The 22136-nt window shown below is 51.0% G+C and overlaps 1 protein-coding gene across 1 annotated transcript in view; it reads left to right on the top strand.

Annotated features, from left to right (window-relative positions):
- Positions 1-12847, top strand: part of FBXO41 (F-box protein 41) — a 94111-nt gene extending 81264 nt beyond the window's left edge. Inside the window, exons 9-13 of the mRNA XM_050943365.1 lie at positions 1133-1228; positions 2647-2765; positions 3226-3384; positions 4669-4784; positions 6157-12847. Of these exons, the coding sequence (XP_050799322.1) occupies positions 1133-1228; positions 2647-2765; positions 3226-3384; positions 4669-4784; positions 6157-6219 (553 nt within the window). The 3' untranslated portion in view covers positions 6220-12847. The remainder of the gene's footprint in view (positions 1-1132; positions 1229-2646; positions 2766-3225; positions 3385-4668; positions 4785-6156) is intronic.
- The last annotated feature ends 9289 nt before the right edge of the window (positions 12848-22136 follow it).

Genomic DNA, 22136 nt, shown 5'->3' on the forward strand with positions numbered 1-22136 from the left:
GAGTCAGGGGACCTCTGCCTACCTGGATACAGTCAGTCTCCCAAGGGGCAGGTGAGCTAGAGAGCGGGCACTGCAGGAGGTGTGTTATGTTCTACATGATCTGGATTCTCTCCATATTTCTCAAGCTTAAGTAAAGAGCAAGAGTGTTTTGGGATCTTGTGCCTGCACATTGCATGGCACATGCCCCTTGACCTTGGCGGGAGTTCTGGCTGAGGGGATGTTTAAGCTCGGGTGCGAGGGGGTGGGCATCTGAGGAGTTGACACTGATTCTAGGGGCTGGGCAAGGAGACAATGAGGTGTTAACTCCAGGAGCAGGTGCTGGAGAGAGTAAGTGCACACACAGTGTATGCCTAGGGACCCCAAGCCCGGGGAATTGACTGGACTCTGTTCAGATCCTGGAGGCTTAAAATACACGTGATCCAGCAGCTGCAGTGTGGGGAGTGAGTAGCCACAAAGGGACACTTGGCTAGACCTGTGACAGTTCGTATGACTCGGAGGGCGAGACAAACGGGAGTGAGATGCCCACCTCCTATTGGCTCCCAATGAGAGCTGGGCACCCCCACGGGCCTACGGATATAGTCTCCCCCCCCCCAACCCCACCCTCCAGTTCCCCTCTCGCTCACAAGAGCTCTCAGGATTGAAGCACACTGCTAGGGCAGGGAGAGGAAGTTTGCACATGGCTGCCCACACTGTCCCAGCTCAGTGCCTGGATGTGGGATCTCAGTCTATGAAACACTCAAGCCAGGGCTAAATTCCTCTTCTTTCCTTCTGGTGATGCCACGTGTGCACGGGCCAAATGAAGGTGAAACTTACTTTGGTCACCCTGATGGTCCCCCCATCATCTCCCGTTAAAAGATAAGAACTTGGTTCCTGCAAATGGCCTGAAGAATAAGAGGTGGTGGTGGTGGTGGTTTGTTTGTTTTTTTTCCCAGAAAGAATATGGAGCATTAACCTTCTGCTGTTCTCCAGGCCTGGATTTCCAGACACAACCCCCTCCCAGATGCAAGGGCTATGGAGATTAGCTGACGCTACATTAGGCAATTCCACTCTTTGGCACCGTAAGATTTCAAAGAACTTCTTGGGCTGCGTCTCGGCTGGAGAATATTAAAGCAGGTTCTTTGTCTTGTTCCAGGAGCTGTACAGACCCTGTGGGCCATGAAGTCATCTGGGCATTGGGAGCAGGCTGCAGGGACATCATCTCGCTACAAGTGGCACCGCTGCACCCTTGGTAAGAGTAACACCGAATCACCCGTTCAGCGGAGGGACAGTCTAGAGCAGTGGTTCTCAAACGTTAGCAACCTGAGGACCCCGATTTTGATTTAAATTTTTCCATGGACGCCCAAGACGGCTTCTAATTTTCCCCAGGAGTGCTCAAGCCCCGCTGAACCCCAAGCCCTGCCCCCACCCCACCTCTTCCCATCCCCGCTCCACCTCTGGACTTGGAAGAAGTTGGGTTCCAGATCCAAATTTCATAGCTGGGCCCTCTGGGCTGAACCAAAATCCTGGACCCGAACTCAGAGGACATTGGGATGGGGAGCTCAGCTGGGGTGACCAGATGGGATGAAGAAAATATCGGGACACATGGGGGGTGGGGGGCAGTCCCACCAGCGAAGCAAAAAAAAAATTGTGTCCCGGAGTCCTGCTGGCAGAGATGGGGGGGTGGGGGGAAAGCAGAGTCCCGCCAGCAGAACAAAACAAAACAAAACAAAAAAACCCAGGAGTGCCAAATATCGGGACAAATTGCGTCCCAACCAAACATCGATCGGGATGCGAGACAAATGCTTGAAAATTAGGACAGTCCCAATTTTATCGGGATGTCTGGTCACCCTAAGCTCAGCCCTGTCTCTAGAGATAAAGGCTAAAAAGTCTTAGGCACCTGCAACTGCATCTAACGCTGATGCAAAGGATCCTGATGCATCCGAGATGAAAGGCCTGGCAATCCTGAACATCAAACCGCTGCCAGAGCTCTTTGCTGCTTATGTAATAGCAGCCCCGAAGGGCTTGTGTGTTTACAGAAGGGTGTTGAGTCTCGCTGTTTAATAGGTGACTGTAATTTCTCTCACTTTTAAAGCCTGTGATCTTCAGGCATTAAGATTCTGGAGGTCTCCCCACTCTACAAAGTACAGAACAAGTCTCTAAGTGCTAATAGGTGCATGACTTAGATAACAGCACAGTTCAGGGGAGGTAGAAATCAGGTCAGGCTATTCACCTCCTCTTTTCCGTACAGTTGAGAATCTTCCCTTTCTTTTGCCCTAGTAGATGTTAGACACTACCATTACGTACCCTAATGCTACCTGACTTATGGCACACCCAGGTCAAGACATGTGGAAATTACTTTTTTCAGTGGCTGGGTAGGTGAACAAGAACTTTAGAAATGGGCCACTGAAGTACCCAGTACCTCTGCTGGAAGGGACACCAGGCCCTGTGAACATGCATTGCCTTCTAGTGTGACAAACACACACAGGGTATAAGACCTATTGCTACAGGCTATGACTAGTGTTACTTCCTTAGTTCTAATGGTAGCAGCCTGCATTTTGAAGCAGAAGGCCATGAGTTCTTTTCCGGATGCTGGAGGACTGTGTTTCAGTGACATTACAGTAACTGGAATAATTTATCAATTTCTCATTTTTCCCCCTTCCTCTGCAGCCAGCAGCCGACACGTTTCAGCAACCGCTGCCTTCAGATGATCGGCCGATGCTGGCCGCATTTAAGAGCACTGGGCGTTGGCGGCGCTGGCTGCGGAATCCAGGGACTGGCTTCTTTAGGTAAGTGCAAGTCGACGCTCTCTTGCTGTGAAGCAGAGGTAGAATGTGATACGGGCACAGGATGTGGCCTCGTGCTGGGAAAGTTGATATGTATGTCGCGTGATGTGTCCGTATTGGGGGAGTTCTCTGATATTCCCCTGGGCACCACAAAATTTCCACTCGCTGCATTCAGCTTGAGGGCGGGGCGAGTCTCAAACATTTCATAGTGTGGACTATGTCTTAAGAGAGAGTGTTACATAGGCCCCGCCTCCTCGCCACACAGGTCCCGTCTCCGATCCCCATTTGCCAACACACAGGCCCTACCTCCCTCCCCATCATATCCTTAATGTTCCCAACCACAAAATGTTCAGGCAGCTTCAGGCCAGACCCCGCACCCCACCCCCAGGCTGCTTCTCCTTGCTAAGCGCTGCCACTCCCGGGAGCGCTGACCGAGCCGACCCTGTATTCTTCGTCTCGCCAGCTCGGAATTGCATGCGGCTGCAGGTGCTGGAACTCGACCACGTGACGGAAATTAACCAGGAGGTGGCGGCGGAGGTGTGTCGGGAGGGCCTGAAGGGCCTGGAGATGCTGGTGCTGACCTCCACGCCTGTCACCCCCAAAGCCCTGCTGCACTTCAACAGTGAGTAGCGACTGCCGGCTCCACAGAGCCTCGCTTTAACTCCCAGCCATAGCCCTGCTGCAGGACTGTTGTCGGAGCAGCTAATGGGCAAAACAACCCATCCTGTTTAAATAGTCACTGGAGAGTTGCAGCCCCGTGCTGGTGTCCTAGGCTACGGGCCAGATTCTGCTTCCATTTACATTGGTAGAAATCTGGAGTCATTCTACTAATTTGTCCGTGGAGTTACACCAGATTTACCCTGTTGTAATGGAGGTCACAATCTGGTCCTCGACCAGAGATCTTCACTGCTGCAGATCCCCAGCAGTGTTACGCAGGCGAGGTGTCACTTCCAGCCTTGGCCGGCTCAGCGCGGTGTGGAGAATGGTTGAAACGGTTTTGCCAAGCATCCTGGGATGAAATTGTAGGTGGAATATTCAGAAATGCTTCCCAATGGTGAGAGGTGTAAAAGTCTGCTGGGGACATGGTGGGAGCCACCATTTTTAGAGTCATTGTAAACTGGATTGGACAGCAGGCGAAAACCTTGTAGGGGGCAGGATCAGGCCTGGGATAAATACCTAGGGGGATAGGACAGGTCAAGAGAGGGCCTTTTCTATCTCAAGGGTGGGGTTTTCAAATGCTCCTGACTCAGTTAGAGGCAGGTAACACCGTGACCACCCCCTCATGGCCAGCGGTTGCTCAGCAGGTGCCCTGCCTCAGTTTACCCTCTCCTGAGCTTCTTAAATAAACTCCACCAGTGCAGAATCTTTAAAACGTTCCCCGCCTGGGTCTAATATCTTTATACATAATTCACAACAATACTCAGTGCGGGGGCCTCTCCCAGAAAGGGAGCCTCGTCTCCCCTCGACCCGTCCCCAGCCTTCCCACCTGGCGTGTTTTGCCCCGGGATTCTCTCGGGAGAGGATCCCAGCCTTCCTGCTTCAACCTGGTTCTTCCCTGCTTTTGCCAAGCCACTCCCAGGCCTCCCTGGACTTGGGAAGTCCCCGACTCACCTGCGGCTTCACCCTGCCAGAGCTTCCTCCTGTTCCTCTCTGGCTCTTCATAGAGCCCAGCAGCCCTTTATCGGGCCCTATCCAGAGGCTGTTAATGAGGCACAGATGGGCTGGGCCTTTCCTTCTTACAAGGCTCGGTCCCCCTTGTGACACAGCACGAGCGCCACTGACTGTGAATAGGGCCTGTGCCCCGGAAGTCCCTGTGGCCGTACTGACCGTCACAGGCTGATCAGCACGGTACCTGGGCGCTGCCCCCCGCACGTCACGCACCCCAGCCATCTCTCTGTTGCTCCAGGTGTCTGCCGGAACCTCCAGTCCATTGTGGTGCAGGTGGGCATTGTGGACTACTTCAAGGAGCCCAACAGCCCTGAAGCCAGGAAGATGTTTGAGGAGATGGTGAACAAACTCCAGGTAAAGGGTGCCAGGCTGGTCCCTAAGCGACTCTGAGCACAGACTTCTGTGCTCAGTCAAAGTCGATAGACAGGTCATTGACAGAGGCCTCAGGGCTGCTCCAATTCCCAAGGTCCCTGCCTGGCTGTGGAAAGCACAGAATGGCCCCAACTCGCTGGGCACGCGGCCAGAAGAGAGTCCTTCTGACAGCTGTGCACCAGCTGGGGAGACTCCTGCACAGGGCGATACTCAGGGGGCATTTCCACCCGCTCTGCTCTGCCTTAAGAGCATACAGGGAAGCGACTGTAATTGAGAGCCGGGCTGTTTACCTCCTGAGTGATTTCAGCGGCAGTGATCTAAGGCCTTATTAGCAACAAGGTTAAGAAATGTGTAATAGATGGCCCCGTTCTTCCCTCTGCACTTGCTTGTGGATCTGAGCATGCGGAACAGAGAACTGAGTCACTCTGGGCCCATCCTTGGCTTGGCGTATTGCACATGAGAGGCAGGTAATGTTCTGCTGGGCCAGGCTTGTTCCCCGTCCTTTGTGCTTGCCCCGGGATGAGATCCAACGAAAGGGCTGGTGAGGAGGGCAAACCAGGATTTCCTTCCACCTTTCAGCCCCTGGCTGATCTTTGGGAAGACTGTTTGATTGCAGGGCAGGGTTTGAGGGTCGCTCCTGTGCAAGCCACCAGTGCTGGATAGGATCTTCCCCTGGTAGGATTTATTTGGAGGTGCAGGTGTTTACCTTTCAGCTCTGGTACCGCAGGGGTCTAGCTGATCTGTGTAAATCAAGGGGAATTATTCATAGCCCGCAGTGAAAGACGTGGGCTCGCGCACTGGGTTCTTGGGGGAGTTTTCTCTTTGTCTTTCTAGGTTCTTTTTTCATTCTCTCTTTCTCCTTGGGGAGTCTGAATATTTACATTCTAGTGCTAATGAGCTACAGAGGCAAATACCAGAGTAACCATTCCAAACAAACGGTCACACTGAACATTCCACTGGGGAAGTCAACGGAGATGCTACAACTTAGGTCCAGTCCTTATCAGGTGCCACCCAGGGCCTGGAGCCCAATACAATGGAGGAGGTTGTGGGTAGGATGAGGTTCCTTCACGCTGCAGAGAGAAAATTGGGTTTAAGTTCATTCTCTTTCCACTGAAAATCTATTTCTTACATAGTAAAGTCCATGGGGACAAATTCTGAGCTGCTGTCAGCTGCATTGGTGTGAGTGGAGTTACCCCCGCTCTGAATTTGGCCTGATACGCCCCTTCCTTTGTAGTGCTTTGAGAGCGACAGGTGAAGAGCACCATACCATTAATTCGCTCTGCATTAGTATTAGCTAAGTGCATGTCTACGTTCTGCTGTCCGTGCAGTTAACCCTCCCGCCCTTCTCTTCCAGGCCCTGAGGAAAAGACCCGGCTTCTCAAAGATTTTACACATTAAGGTGGAAGGAGGCTGTTAGCCCTGCAGGGAACAATGATACGTGTCCTCCTCTGTCCACCTGAGCAACAGAGACCATGAAACCAAACCCACCGTCCGCCCTTTGTTTGAAACCCGGAGCCACAGAAGAGCCAGCCAATGCACACAACTCGTGCAGGCCTTAGTGACTGGAAGTGACTGGAAGGTTCCTCGCTGGGGCAGGGTATGTAACATATCGCAGACGTGACGGTGCTACAAAGTAGCTTCTCGGCTTACCGGAGAGGGCCCGGCCGCTCACTTTCTGCCTGAGGAACTAGGCCGGACACCCCGTTGCCAAGGAGCTTTGCGTTGGGGACATTTCTTTCTCTGAACCCCGCTTTCGTTTAGCGGGAGCTGGGGATCTCAGTGACTCGGCACGTGACTCAACCAAGCACAGCTTCCCCCTCCTTGCCACCGGAGTGGATGAGTCTAAGACTAAGGTAAAGCCAGGCCCCGAGCCGGCCATACATTGACGGTCTCGCCCTCGGGATCGGTGAACAGCGCTGGGGAAGTCGGCGCTCCCTGCATGGCCTTTCTTGATGTGTGGCTCGACTGAATCCAGGCTCCCATACGAGCTCCATTTTAAGGGTGCAGGGGCAGTGCCACCAGGTGAACCAAGGCCCAGTATTACTGTATATTTTACACTCTTTTTTTTTTTAATTTACCCAACGTGGGTAAGTGCCTCCCTCAAGCCAGCAGCCGCAACAGCACAACCACCGCAGCCACAAAATACAAAGCTCCTCCTTCTTGTGACCCTTGGGGCGCTTTGGGAAGCTAGCTGGCAACACGGAGCTAACTCCTCCGCCTAGGACACCAATCCAGCCTCGTCTCCTCTTCACCCAGTGAGGAAGCCAAATTCCCTTCCTGCGAAGGCAATAAACCATTTCGTCAGGGGAATCACGTGGCATCAGCTGTGCCGTCACAAGCACCACAAGCATTCCCTGGCTCATCCCAGGGGAAGGCATCCATCTTCCTCAAGGCAGCTCGTTCTGGGGTAGATTGCCCGCGGTTGGCACAGAGATGGACTAGTGCCTGGGAGAAGAGTCAGTGTTGCTGTTCGGAATACAGACAGACATCTGCCATGGCACGTCTCTCCCCAATCAGCTTTAAATAGCTGAAATTCCAATCTCCAAAGATCTACAGTTCTGTAGGTAACAAAGCCCCCTGCCTTGATCAGTGATGGCAGCCCTTGATGTATTCGTTACACATGAGCACCAGTTTGAACCAAACCTGTTCTTTTTGCAAAAGTTGATTTTATTACTGGACAGGAGACCTCGCTCCTTCCAAAGGAAATGGCTTCTTGAGGGTTTATGTTTCTTCACACTCCACCTCCAGAGAGAGCAGCCAACAGCTTTCCATGCCACAGGGTGACGCCTGTAGGAGCACTGCCATCACCGGGACGATGCAACAGCTCTGATCTTTAAAAAGCAACAAGCCCCCCTCAACTGCAATCAACGTTTGAGCCGTGATCGAGAAGCCTGCTTCCTTGCCCCAGCGAGAGAGGGTGTGTTAGCCAGTGGTGAAAGCACCGTGTTGTGCCCATGGTGCTCTTCCCCTGTCCTGCCCTCCGGAGGCAGAGAAACTAGCTGACCTGGGTCGTGGAGGTGGCACTCATCATCCACTCTGGATTGCCAGTATCGAGAAGCCATCAGCCACCGAGTGTGGGACTCGCCTGAAGTTGGGTCTCTCTCAGGATGACGTGGGTGAGGTGGCGGTTCCAAACATCAGAGGCACCTTCCTCCTCCATCCGCCCTTCATCAGGCGACCAATAGGTGTGGCACCTTCTCTGGTTCCCCTTCATAGGAACGAAGAGATGGTCGGAGGCCTTCTGAGCCAGCAGGACAAGCTGGCCCTCTTGCAGTGGGTGGGATCCAGGACAGTCTCCTATACACTGATGTGTCATGAGAGCGCCAATCTCTGAAGAAAAGTGTGTGGAGAGGGAGGAATCTAGGAGTTAATCCAAGACAAACCCAAACCACCTCACCCCTGGTAACTCCGACACCCCCCCCCCCACCCTTCAGGGGCAGGCTTTCAAAATCCAAAACTAGATCCAGCTCTGAATTTTGCAAATAGGCTTTCCCTTCGTAACGGGCTGAACCGAACTCCCCGATTGAAGGGCCAATTAACTAAGGGTGTTTGAAATCCAGATCCTGTCATTAGGGGGCTCAAGCCCACTGCTGGATTTAATTTGTCTCCTCTGAAAGCGGGGTGAGTTAGTTAGGGTTTGCTTTTGTAACATGCAGCTCTAGATCAGGGACACCCAAGCTGATGGTAGCTTTCCAGGAGCATGGGAGTTACGCACAATGTGCATAAAATGGAGCCAGAGAGGCAACAAGAGGAGATTACCAGTCCCAGTATGCAGTGCACTATCCCACCCCTTAGCCGCATCAAGTGGGACCCATTGCATGCTGGGATTTGTAGTCACCTTGGACCTCTTGAAAAAGAACAATTGGCCATATTGTTGAACTCTAGTTTTACTGCCCTCTCCGCATCGGAAGGAATATGGGGGAATGAGTGAGGACTTTTAAGCAAATCCACAGGCAGAGGGGGGAAAAGGATGCCACAACCAGCAAAAAGAGAGAAGCTACAATACAGGGGAAAGGAAAACAACATAGCCTCCGAAAAGCCACATTTTGCTACCTTTTAGCACAAGTCAGACCAGTGGCTAGAAGCCCTGTAAACTGAGATGTCACCTTCTGACATTGTGCAGAGACTATGGAATGACCTTAAAAGAAGCAAAGTAAGTATTTATTTCTGTAAGCAAAACAAAAAAGACTTTAAAGGAAAATTATATACTCAGCATGTTTATACACTATGCTAAAAGACTATCCTATTTGAGAGTCACGTCTGAAGACTGAAGATTCTTGCTGCTAGCACAATTTATTTTTCTGCCTCCAATACTATTCAAGCTTTTTCCAATAGCACATGGGAAGCCTGCCCATCTGAGGTCGGGAGAGTTAGGTAGGTTCTGTGGCAAATTTCTTTCCTGGTTTGGGTGGAATGGGGGGAGGAGGGGAGCCGAAAATTCTTTGAAAATGTTATTTCCTGGTTTTGAAAAGCCAGACTTTTTTTTATAGTATTTTCTGCTTGTGGATCACAGTACAGTGGCGTGTGGTTCATCTGTGTGTGACACACATCCCTTCCACCCCTCACTTGGCTTTTGTGAATCATGGTAATGTGGTTTGAATTTGTTACTTCGCTGTGCCATCTTCCCCCACCTAGAAAACGAACAGGTCATGGGCTCGAGTCCTTCTTCGGACTTGTGCCTTCGTGTTCTGTGGCAATCCTTGAATTAAGAAACCACATGTGCGCACGCACACACCCCCCAAACAAGCCACTCTTTTGGGCACAGAAGATGAAACATAAGCCACACCGTTTATATAACTTCTGATCAGCTACAGTAATGTCTGCAGTGTTTTGAAGTTGAAAAGCATTATAGCCAGTAGCTAAGGAACATTACTGATCATGTGCTGAATTGCATGGTACAAATACTTCAAAGAGAGCCCACTTTTTTTCTAACGGTTTGTGTAGTTAGCCTGAGGGACTCACTGCTGCAGAGGCAGAGAGAGAGTCAGAGAATGGGATGTGGCAGGACGACTCTGCTGTTCCATTGTTAGAGGGGGGGCCTAGTTTGGAACCCCGAAGCTGAGTGCCCTAAACCTGCGAAGAGATCCCACTGCAGTTTGGATGGGAACTGCTGAACTGAATTTGCAAGGGCAGGGAAAACCAGAGAAATTCCCGTCCGCGCGGACGAGCTGTTCCTTGGCTCTGAACATCAAGGCCAAAAATAGGGTACCTAAGGTCTAGGCTACTAAATCCCTGATCTCGCAAAGACTTGCACGCAAACTTAGCTTTACTCACAGTTTTAGGCAGCTGCGTCAGTGGCCTGATACTCCGAGGGGAAAGCAATGCGAGGTTTGATCGTAGCCACTTCCTTGTCTGGGAAGGCATTTTTCTTCGCCTCTTTCTTTTTCCCATGGTTTACAGGATCCTTTGCTAACCACACCATGGCAAGCCCTTCGCCGTGCACTCTGCAGCTCTGAGAGCTTTGGATGGCTCCACCGTGGGGATCTTCACAAACAAATGGCTACTTCGGGAAATAAGCCGGCTCCCCCGCTGGGGTCTGGAAGAAATCCACCTCCCCCCTGCCCTACGGTGGCATTGCACAAGCGAACGGGGTGTTTGGGGGAGGCCAAGGGCTGGGAAGTCCCCTCCTCCTTGGAAGTGTTAGGTGTAGGTTTATTAATGTCAGAAACAGGGTATTGGGCTAGGCAGAGCAGCGTTCTGTGCCAACCTGGCAATCTGTGTGTTTAATGGCATGCTAACTACATAGGGTGTAGTGAAGTCATGGGGTGTGGCTGGTCTTCATTGACAGGGTTGGTAAAGTCAATGGTCACAGTCACTGATTAGTTTTTCCCCCATTTCAAATATCCTGTTGCTCACCCATCTGCTGGCTCCACAATGAGACAGTAAAGGGGCTCCTCTCCTGTGCCTTTCCTTGGCAATTGTGCCTCCTGGCACATAGCCGACATAATGACACGCCAGTGCGGCAGCTACCATGCCCCCGCCATGCAGAAGTGATTTGGACTGTTGCATCCAGAGACATTGCTGGGTAATGTGGAACTATCCTCTGTCCGGTGCCATTGTAAGCAACTGGTAAATCAGCTCTGTGTTGGCTAGTTCTTGTCCCAGAAGCATAATTCCCCAGCAACTTGCACTTGGGTGTCTGAGCCCCAATCCTGCAGTCCTTCCTCAAGCCAAAGCCCCATTGGCTACAAGGGCTAAGTACTGCTGGATTGTAAAGACGTGGGCACCACATTCGGCCTGGCGCTGTAAATTCCCTTGTCACTGAAGGGATTTTTCTGGGAAAGTCCAGCTCTCGGGCCTGTTGCTTCACAGGATATGTGTGTAGCGTGAAAAGGGCCAGGGAACCCTGGATTGTGTGCAGTGGAACTGTTCCTGTCCACCCCAGATCTTGTGGGTTGATGCAAACTGACTGAATTCACACCCCAGCTTCCCTGTGTAGACAAGCCCACAGGTGGGAGCAGAGGGGGCGGAGAGTGGTACATAGTTGCTGGATTGAGCAACAACGGGAGAGGTGTGTTGGGGGCTGTGACTCTCCGGACCGACTCTGTGCGCTCGGGGTGAGAAGCCCCACGAGGGAAGAGTAACTGGGCACTGCCCTCCCCACCTGCAGTGCACAGGGATCTAGTTATGGGATTGGGCTCCAGACCAGCCAGACCCCTTTGTGTGAACGCTCTCAAGTTCCGCTACTAGTTGTTTATGGTCAGTCAGGGCTTTTCACCCACCATCATTTCCCAGAGCAGCCATTGTACCAGGCCCCAGGTGCAAAATCCTCCCTTCCTGTGAGTGGGGGAAGAGGGGGCGCTTTGTCCCCAGCCTGCCAGCTGGTGCCACAGACTCAGAGGAACATGGGAAAGCTGCCCGGTGAGGGCAGGGGAGACCTGCTCTATGATGCTAAAATTCAAAAACCTCCCTGGATTGTGGGGCAGGCACCTTCTTTGCCTCTCAGGCTTTGCAGGGCCAGGATTGGAGGCCCAGACACTCATGACACAAGGTAGCTTTAAGCCACGTGGTGCAACATTATTCCTGAGCTGTCAGCAATCCTGCTGCAGGGGATCCCTTCTGGCTGCATAGTCCAAGGGAGGATTTGTGTTCATCTGGGATTCCTGCAGTTCCTCACACAGTGGACTATTTGCAATGAGGGGCGGGGTCTTATTTACAGGGGTAGGGCCTATTTCACAAGTGGCAGGGCCTGGCTTCTTACATCAAGGCTTCACTTACAGGAGGGCAGGAAACATAGAAGATCAGTTGTCTCCTACTACTACAACTTGCTATGTTTTTCTCCCTAAACATGTGGCCACCCTGCTCCCTCAATGGAGGGGACACAGTTGGGAGAAGCCGGGGGAACCTGCAAGGAACGTGGTTTTCAGTTCCTGCAGATGTAGTCACCCCATCTCAAAAAAGATATATTGGAATTGGAAAAGGTATAGAGAAGGGCAACAAAAATGATCAGGGGTATGGAACAGCTTCCATGTGAAGAGAGATTAATAAGACTGGGACTTTTCAGCTTAGAAAAGAAATGGCTAAGGGAGGATATGATAGAGGTCTATAAAATCATGACAGGTATGGAGAAAGTAAATAAGGAAGTGTTATTTACTCTTCTCACTACACAAGAACTAGGAGTCACCAAATGAAATTAATAGGCAGCAGGTTTAAAACAAACAAGAGGAAGTATTTCCTCACACAACGCACAGTCAACCTGTGGAACTCTTTGCCAGAGGATGTGAAGGCCAAGACTATAACAGGGTTCAAAAAAGAACTAGATAAGTTCATGGAGGACAGGTCTATCAATGGCTATCAGCCAGGATGGGCAGGGATGGTGTCCCTACCTCTGTTTGCCAGAAGCTGGGAATGGACGACAGGGAATGGATCACTTGGTGATTACCTGTTCTGTTCATTCCTTGTGGGGCACCTGGCATTGGCCACTGTCAGAAGACAGGATACTGGGCAAGATGGATATTTGGTCTGACCCAGTATGGCCGTTCTTACAGTGGCACAGCTGCATCGGTACAGTCCTGCCACTAGAAGCTCGCTAGTGTAGACATGGCCTAACTCTGTGGGTCTGAGTCCTAGCCAAGCTTGTGTAGCAAAGTGCTTGGTCTGCCAGGTAGGTCAGAGTACGTGTGTGTGTAGTGCGTCACGGACTGTGAAATCTGGTCTCCCCTGTGAAATCTGGTCTTTTGGGTACTTTTACCCTGATTTGGAAATTTGGGTACCAGATTTCACAGAAGAGAGCAGCGTTTCTCAAACGGGGGATCCTGACCCAAAAGGGTGTCGCCGGTGGGGGGTTGCAAGGTTGTTTTAGGGGGGTTGTGGTATTGCCACCCTTACTTCTGCACTGCTCTGGGTGGCTGGAGAGCGGTGGCTGCTGGCACCACCAGTGGTGTAATACCATCTCATGCCACCCTTACTTCTGTGCTGCTGCTGGCGGCGGCGCTGTCTTCAGAGCTGGACTCCTGGCCAGCAGCTGCCGCTCTCCAGCTGCCCAGTTCTGAGGGCAGCGCCGCTGTCAGCAGCAGCAGCACAGAAGTAAGAGTGGCAATACCATGACCCCCCTACGATAACTTTGCAAACCCTCCCACCATGAGAACTCCCTTTTGGGTCAGAACCCCTACAGGTCCAACACCGGGACATTTCAGATTTAAATAACCAAAATCATGAAATTTATGATTTTTTAAATCCTATGATGGTGAAATTGACCAATATGGACCATGAATTTGGTCGGGTTCTCTCTCTCTCTCTCTCACACACACACACACACTCTCACTCTCACTCTGACTCTCTGTTTGTTGTTTCTTTTTTGGCAACCCAGCCCTAAAAAACGCCACTGCAGAAAGCACCCTTTGAGACTGGGAAATACAGGGAGGCTGAGGAATAGGAACAATGAAGCAAGCAGGCCAATCCGCTAAAGGTCTGGGCAGGCAATCTTGTTTTATGCAGTACACAGACCCTTGTCAATTGCCCTAAACTGTAATAATGAAACTCAGATTTGCAGCTGCCTTCCTCTCTTCTCCCTGCCCCACAAACACTGCAAGGGCCGGGGGATGGAAGGCAGCACCAGGAAGCCAGCAGGTTTCTCTCATTTCTGGATTCGTGCTCCCTCCCCATGTACCCCGGAGGAGTATGTGTCTCTCACTGTTGCTGTTCTCTTATCCAAGCGATGGCTGTTTATGGCCAACTCAGACCTGTGTCACGACATGATTTCAGTGCCTGAAAGACTCCAAATTAGGTGAATTTGATTGATTCAGAGGCCTGCAAATTTTCTATTTCTTTTATTCCCACCCTGGTTTCTCTTTAGCTCTTGGCAATTTCTCTCATAAATGTCATGCGCATCTCTTAGTCCCTTGCTAATAACAGATTCTGAACAACTTCTGTTGCAAAATCTGACTCCTTTCCCCTTTGATCTCCTAACCATCTCTTTGTCTTCCTGTTGTTTGCTGCTTCCCTGGGCCAAATTTCAGGGCCTTTTTGCCCCAGATACACCCACCAAATAGAACAATGTCACAGGCAAAGCTATACATTAAATAAAAACATAGAATCATAGACTTGAAGATCAGAAGGGATCATTATGATCATCTGGTTTGACCTCCTGCACAACGCAGGCCACAGAGTCTCACCCACCCACTCCTGTATCAAACCTGTGTCTGAGTCATTGAAATCCTGAAATCATGGTTTAAAGACTTCAAGCTGCAGAGAACCTTCCAGCAAGCGACTTGTGCCCCACGCTGCAGAGGAAGGCGAAAACCCCCCAGGGCCTCTGCCAATCTGCCCTGGAGGAAAATTCCTTCCTGACCCCAAATATGGAGATCATCAAAACCCTGAGCATGTGGGCAAGACTCACCAGCCAGACACCCAGGAAAGAATTCTCTGTAGTAACTCAGATTGTTATGTGTTAGTCTTTAAGGTGCCACCGGACTCCTCGTTGTTTTTGTGGATACAGACCAACACGGCTACCCCTCTGATAATTAAATAAAAACTGAGCAGTAAAGCTCCAGCCACAGGAGGGCTGTTGCGGGGAAGGCAGAGGGAAACGGATAGCTTTTGCTAACGGGTGCGATAGATGCTCTCTTTTCTCTGGGGGACGCAGGCTGGATTTTCAGAGCAATGCTGAGACCCGGGATGTTCTCATGGAAACGTCTAGCTTTTGAGATCTCATCAGCAAGAAGATCAGCTATTGCATGTTGTCAGATCTGCTGTGGGCTTAGAGCAACAGTCAGGTTTCCACCTTTGTTAAGAGGATAAGCTGGTCAGTTCCTTCCGGGGTAGTTCATGAGAGGTGCTAAGATGAGAGAGAAGATAAATCTCTTCTCAGATCCCTGCTGCGAGGAGGCCACAGAAATTGAGCGTCCCAGTGAGCACAGGTGTGTTCAGAGGCTGGCTGCCGTGGGAACGGATGGCTCTGGGAGTCGGGGACCCACCAGTGCCTAATGAGGTGTCTGAGGGAACTGGGATTGTTTAGTCTGCAGAAGAGAAGAATGAGGGAGGATTTGATAGCTGCTTTCAACTACCTGAAGAGGGTTCCAAAGAGGATGGATCTAGACTGTTCTCAGTGGTGGCAGATGATAGAACAAGGAGCAATGTTCTCAAGTTGCAGTGGGGGAGGTCTAGGTTGGAGGTTAGGAAACACTATTTCACTAGGAGGGTGGTGAAGCACTGGAATGGGTTACCTCAGGAGGTGGTGGAATCTCCTTCCTTAGAAGTTTTTAAGGCCTAGCCTGACAAAGCCTTGGCTGGGATGATTTAGTTGGGGATTGGTCCTGCTTTGAGCAGGGGGTTGGACTAGATGATCTCCTGAGGTCTCTTCCAACCCTAATATTCTATGATTCTATGAGGGGGATCAGCCATTGGAACAGACTGCCAAGGAAAGCAGTGGATTCTCCATCTCTTGAGGTCTTCAAATCAAGCCTGGACGGCTTTCTGGAAGAGAGGTGCTGAGCCCAATAACTTGTGCCTGGCAAAAACGGCTAACTGGGTGGAATCCTGTGGCCTGTGTTATACAGGAGGCCAGACCAGATGAGCTAATGGCTCCATCTGGCCTTAACCTCTATTCCCACCCCAGCCACTGAGCTGGAGATCAGCTTGATCAGTTACTCTATGCACTTCCAAGCCACTGTTGTGGAGAAGTGCCGGGCAGGTGTGTTCATTGGATGGCGGTCAGAGGTCGCAGGCCAGAAGCTAATGGGCGAGGTGTTGCTCTGTTGGGATCCTGTCTTCTGGCGATGCATTACGGCATTGCTGGGAGATGGAGGAGATTTTGCTGTGTGAGACATTTTTTTTTCTTTTAATTATTTTCATTTTGGTTTTTGGAAGAGAATTAAGTGCCGGATTATCAGCCCCGCAGTGCGGAGTCCTGGGCCCAGGTCGGGTACCACCTGGGCAGCAGTCATGCCAAATTGGCAGAGTGCCAGGGGGTAAAGTGCCACAACCCTGCTGCCAGAGGGACCCACCTCGGGGCCAAGTTTGGGGTCAGCTCTTTGCACAGTCTGTCTCCTGAGCCGTCCAGCAAGGGGGCCAATTGCAGTGTGAGACGGCCATCCGTCATTTGGGAACTGGCCAAGGCTCAGCAAATTCAGCGCAGCCATCAGATAAGCAGGATCTTTCATACATTCCAGCCATGGGCCTGATCCAAAGCTCAGCACAGTCAGAGGAAGGACTCCCAGGGACTCCTGTGAGCTTGGATCAGGCCCCATGGTCCGGATTTGCTCTGGTTAAAGCATGTGGCCTGTGACCAGAGCCACCTGGTCTCTTTCTCCATCTCCTTGGAGAACCCTCCTAACGAAGCTCTTGCAGACAAGCTCCCACTGTGCTCTTCATTTTAACATGCAGGAGCCCTGGGCGCAGCAATCAAAATAGAGACCCTCAGGAAAAGAGCAGCTCTCTCCATCCCCGGCAGATGGCATCTGTACCGGGTGCGGCATTTGCCTTTCTTCCATCCAAATATAATGTTAAATTTCCTTCCAAAGCTGGGAGCCGGAGATCTGACTGTCGAGCATCAGTTGACATATACACTGTATTTACATGTAAAGCAGCACTTTACGGACAGTAGGCCTGTGAGATTCTGAGGTGACTTTCTTCTATTTCTCATTTCCGGGGTACCTTTATTACGGCCATTAGCTCTGTCGTTTTGGTTTCCCGTAGATCTTGGTCCGTATTTGCTAAAAAAAAAATCTGAAGGCTTGTTTTTGTCTTAGAGAGAATAATGTATAGCTACTATTCACCTCAGAGCTACGTCAGACTCACCTCTGCCCCATTCATCAGGTCTGTGGCGGCTATTTTTTCTGAGGCTATGCATTAAGTTTGGTGGTAGTTGGTTTTTTTGTTGGTTTTTTAAGGCCATTTGCCAAAGTTAAGTGGCATTATCTTTTTAATTATGGTTGGTTACTTAGTGATTATGAAACAGTACGTTGAGGTTTAGCCTGAGTGCCATATTGTTTTGGGCCAATGGGAATGAGCTTTGTGGAGTGGGAGATGGAGAAGAGGTGGCAACACGAGCCAACCTTTGTTTTTAAGGTTCTTTCACTCCAAAATGTTTGGCTCTGTTAAGACAATTCGATGAGTTCCCTTGGCTGGCTGAGGAGGGCTGTCTCCTGGCCCTGAGATAAAGAGGGCTAAATTCAGACAGGATTTCAGCAGCTGCAACCCCACTGAAGTGGCAGCAGGTCAGATGATTTTGGCCTGTAGTCCGTAGCGTTGATCAGAACCTACTGGCTTATCCACTGGTGGCATGAAACCAGAGAAGCCTCAAGAATTGGAGAGGCTGCAGGCTCACTGTATGAGCTGATACTGTGCGTGCGGGGAGCTGCTTTTCTTAAGTGGTGGTTTCGCCCTGACTCCATCGCTCCCAAGCTGTGCGGGCCTAGATCCATATTCAGGGAATGCTAGTGAGAGAGGGTGGCCGTGAAAAGCTGTGGTGTCCCAGCAGGTCCATCCACTTGTGCTGAGCACTAGAGAAGGTGGGTTGTCACTTGGAAACTGCTTCGCCAAGGGGTCCTGCTGCCCAGCCTTTTCCTTTCATTCTGGCAATGCGCCTGCTGAGAGCCACGCTCAGCCAGGAGTGGTTATTCTGCCTGGTCAATCATCCACGTACTTTTGGCCAGTCAGATTCCTCCTTTTGTCCAGCATGTTTAAGAAGAAGGAAATAAAGCTGTAACCGGATAGGCTACATTGTCCATGCAAAGATTTAATCACATGCTGAATTTTGTTGCTCACTGTCCCCCAGTGTCCCCCTTTCGGCGACAAAGGAGGCATGTTGGATGGAAATGCAGTATCAAGGGGTGCAGTTAAGGTTAAAAACTTGATTCTTAACCCATTACCTGCCTGTGTTACTGACACCCCCTGCCCCTGCGACAATGCAGTCGTATGAACCTCATGGGCTCGTCACTGTCTGTTCTGTCTGTTTGCCTTTTGCATGTCATTCAGTTTGAACAATGAAGCAGGACTGATCTGGTTCACTTTGCATTTACAGTGCGCATAACAGAGTCAGCAGCCTCTAGAGCACCCCCAATGTCTGACGGTCGTGCTACTGGCAGCCTGCCTCAGTTTCCCCACTGCTCAAATAAAATTTCACCTTTTTGTTGTCCGAAATACCAACACCAAATAGAGAAAATCCCCAAAGTCCAGCCATGAGTCCACACAAAACAAAGGTTTCTTTCCCTCCTTCCAGGGGCCTTTTCTGGCTTTGGCCAGCCACACTCAGGCCCTACCTGGCTGGAGTCTCAGTCCTAGCCACCAGGACTCACTGCTAGAGCCTGCTCACTCCTAGTCATCACCCCCCTTCTGCAGCTTTCTTCTGCCCTTTGTACGGGGAAATCCTCTATTGTGGTGTTAGTGCAGCACAGGGTAGTCAGGCTTGGCTGGCCCCACGCCCTCCGGCTCTTCAGGGCAAGCCCCCCTGTTGCAGTCAGGCTCATGTCCTGCTCTCCTGCACTATCCCCTCCTGTTGGGTCTGGGTTTCCACTCCAGCAGGGGAAGATTTAAATGGTGTGAGCCTTGCTCTCTCCTCTGCAGACCCCATGGACTCTGCAGTGTGTCCCTTCTTGCCCCCTGCTTGAGTTGTATGGCAGCTCATAAACAATAATGCGAGAGAAACTTCAGCCTAACGTTCTCCGGAGGGTTTCCCTGCTGGGCCCCTGCATCCGAGTTCCCTTGTTCCTGTTCCCTGCTGCTGTTTTATTTGTGATTTGTATTAACGTAGTGCCTACATGACCCAGGAGCCCACTGCGGTAGGCACGGTACAAACCCTCGAGGGGGAAAAGCTCGTCCCTGCCCACAGAACCATTGCCCACTCTAGGTTGATGTTACGGAGCAGAGTCAGCAGAAGTTCAGCAGCCATATGTGGTGTTCTAACACCTGCTGACAGGGTGAGTCAGCAGCGGAAACCAACCAGCCTCTTCCAGGGCCCCAGATCAGGTTGATTTGAGTCCAGACTTTTCCATCAATACCCATGTTTGTGCGATATTGATTATTTTTATAAATGCCGCTGAAAACAGGCTTTTGTTGGGATTTGAGCATCCATGCCCCTCTTCCACTGCCTTTGCAGCCCAAAGCTGGCAGCGCTGGGCCAGGGGGTGAGGGAACCAGGGAGTGGAACTGATTGAAACAGACCAATCTGGTTTTCACCTGAGTGAACAAACAAGGCAAAAGGTAAAAAGCAAATGTACCAGAAAGCTTTCTCGCTTGTAATGATCGTGGCTGGCGTCAGTAATAGAGGCAAGAACTTGTTTTTAATAGATTATTTTAATGCTACTAATGTCCCAATTTAACTAGGTAAAAAAATCATAAAATGGTTTATTGAGGTCAGATTTGATCAAAGCTTAATAAAAAGCCTTTTTTTATCTTAAACTTCTAACCTGCCTACCCATGAAATTGGGAGAGCCTGAGCCCTAGTCCTGGAACAAGATCCTTGGTGCTTTGTGCTGTACAGACAGCAAAAAGATGGCTTCTGTCCCAAAGAACTTGTAGCTGTATTTCCTTGTTTTTCTCAATGTCATGCAAGTATTCGCCATTCACTTGAAGAACTGGGTGTGTGTGTGTGGGGTGGGGGGGTATTTTGTTTATTATTCAGTCCTAAGGCTAAGATTTTGTCACTGACATTTTTAGTAAAAGGTCATGGGCAAAAAAGAAAAATTCACGGAAGCCATGACCTGTCCATGACTAAAAATATTGTGACAAAATGGGGATCCCCACACTGCCTGAAGCAGGGAAGAGGTGCAGGGGCCAGGAGCCACCTGCAGCAGCAGCTGGGAGTGTGGGGTACCCCAGCTGCCTGCAACTCCAGGGGTGCCCCCACTGTCAATGGGGTTTGGGAGCTGTGGGGTGCTCCCAACCCCCATGGCTCCCAACCCCACAGGGTTGCCTGCAACAACTGGGAGCTGTGGGGTACTCTGCCACCTGTGGCAGCTTGGAGCTCTGGGGAATACCAGAGTCAGTGAGGGCACCCCGCAACTCCCTGCCCCCATGGGCAGCAGGGGACGCTGCAACTCTCGACCATCACAGGCTGAAATCGCAGAGATCTCTGGAAATCACGGATTCCGTCACTTCCGCGATCTCCCTGACTAAATCGTAGCTTTCTTCATTCCTTGTAGGTTCCCTCCTATCTCATTGCAGGGCATTTTAGAGATGAGCATAACTAGCCTGAACCATCAGCCAAAACCCAGACTGATTCTGAGGTTCAAAACAAATGTGCAGTTGGTTTCTTTGGGCTGAAGTAGATAGATTATTTGTGGCCAGGAATCTAGGGCCTGATACAGCTGCGATTGAAGACAATGGTAAGACTCTCCTTGACCTCAGTGTTGAAGAATCAAACCCCTGCTGACGGATCATCTCGCAGGAACGTTGGGCTGGTTTCCAAGCTGGAGGGGAGGCTCTGGTGAAAGCTGTGTGGTGGGTTTGGTTTGTAGTTGATTGTGGGGCCTTTTCTTGCGACACAGCTCCTGAAGTTAGTGTCTGACCAAACTGACAGGGTGGCCAGGTCCTTATGAATGCACTTACTCTGCAGACAGTTTCCACCCAAAACTGTAACCCATGCTCCCGGAGCACCAAAACCCCTTTCATTCACTGAGTCGTGGGCAGCCTTGCCTAATGGTTGGCATAAGAGACTGGCCTACTGATTAGAGCTGAACTCAGCCAGGGCGAGGCCTGAGTCTGAGCCAGGAGTCAGAAGCCAAAGGATAAGCTAGAGTCCCAGTCAGGAGGGGTAGTCAAGGAAGGGTTGGAGGCAGGAGTCTGAATCCAGGACAGGACTGGGGCTGGAGCAGGCTCTGCTGTTGTTGTTGGGCTTATAAACCAGGCCTATGAATTGCCCAGCCATGAAGTTAGCAGGGAAGCAGGCCAGTAGCTAGACCTAGCCAGCCGGACCCTGGACAGCCCCAGCCCTTGAGCCAGTAAAAAAGAAATCTGGGTGAACCCTTCAGTTAACCTGGCTGAATTCTAGACCTGTGACAAAACCCAAAGCAGGAAAGTGCCCTTTGCTTTAGAGGTTTCCTGAGCAGCCTCCCCCCAGTGCTGGCCCAGCTGTGCATTGGCCAAGCATCTAAACTTTGGTTCCGTTAGTGGAGCTGCCTCGGACGATGCTGGGATCATCTAACGGGGCAGGGCACTAGATGGTCACCTCTCAGTACAGCACTCTTCTTCCCTTAGTGGGTCCTGGGCAGCCAGCCCCGTATTTTGTGTGAGTGGGTACACAGCAGGCAACCCTCTAAAGGGGGAATTTCCAGAGGGTTACCTAGACAGGGGTAGGGGAGGGGGAGCAGCTTTAAAGAGAGGGGGACAAATTCTGTTCCAGTTTGAACGGCGTGAAGTCGTAGGGGTGGGTTGCATGGCGTGTTAGAAAGGGGCAGGCTTCTGACCCCAGCTGGTGTTCTGCTCAGCTTGTGAGTAAAGATTCCTGGGCCAAATTCAGAACCATGCAAGGGGGTAGGATGAGGCCCAGGCTTGCTGCTGCTGCTGTACAATCATGTGTAACCTTGGGTGGAAATGCTAGTGGGGCGGAGGGAGAGTCTTCTGAAATAAAAGCCAACTCTGCTCAGGGGGAGTAAGGAGGGGCCCTGGCCCATGGGAGTGGGCAGTGTGGTTTTGCCTGCGATGCTGAGTGGGTGTTGACACAGCTGCCTTCCCCTCTGGGAACTGGAGAATGGGTCAGAGAAAAATCAAAGCCCACTTGAAAACAATAGGTCAGAACTTTCTGATCCAGAAACCATTGGCAGTATGGGCGGTGGTGGATCCAAATCCAGCTGAGCAAGTATGGAGGAGAGGATGGTGTAGCCATGTCCAGCCAGGCTGGCATTTCTTTCAGCAAATGGTTCTCCCGGCCCTATGTAGAAACCATGCTCCCATCCA

This window comes from Gopherus flavomarginatus, chromosome 3 (assembly GCF_025201925.1).
Source record: "Gopherus flavomarginatus isolate rGopFla2 chromosome 3, rGopFla2.mat.asm, whole genome shotgun sequence".
NCBI classification, from domain to species: Eukaryota; Metazoa; Chordata; order Testudines; family Testudinidae; genus Gopherus; species Gopherus flavomarginatus.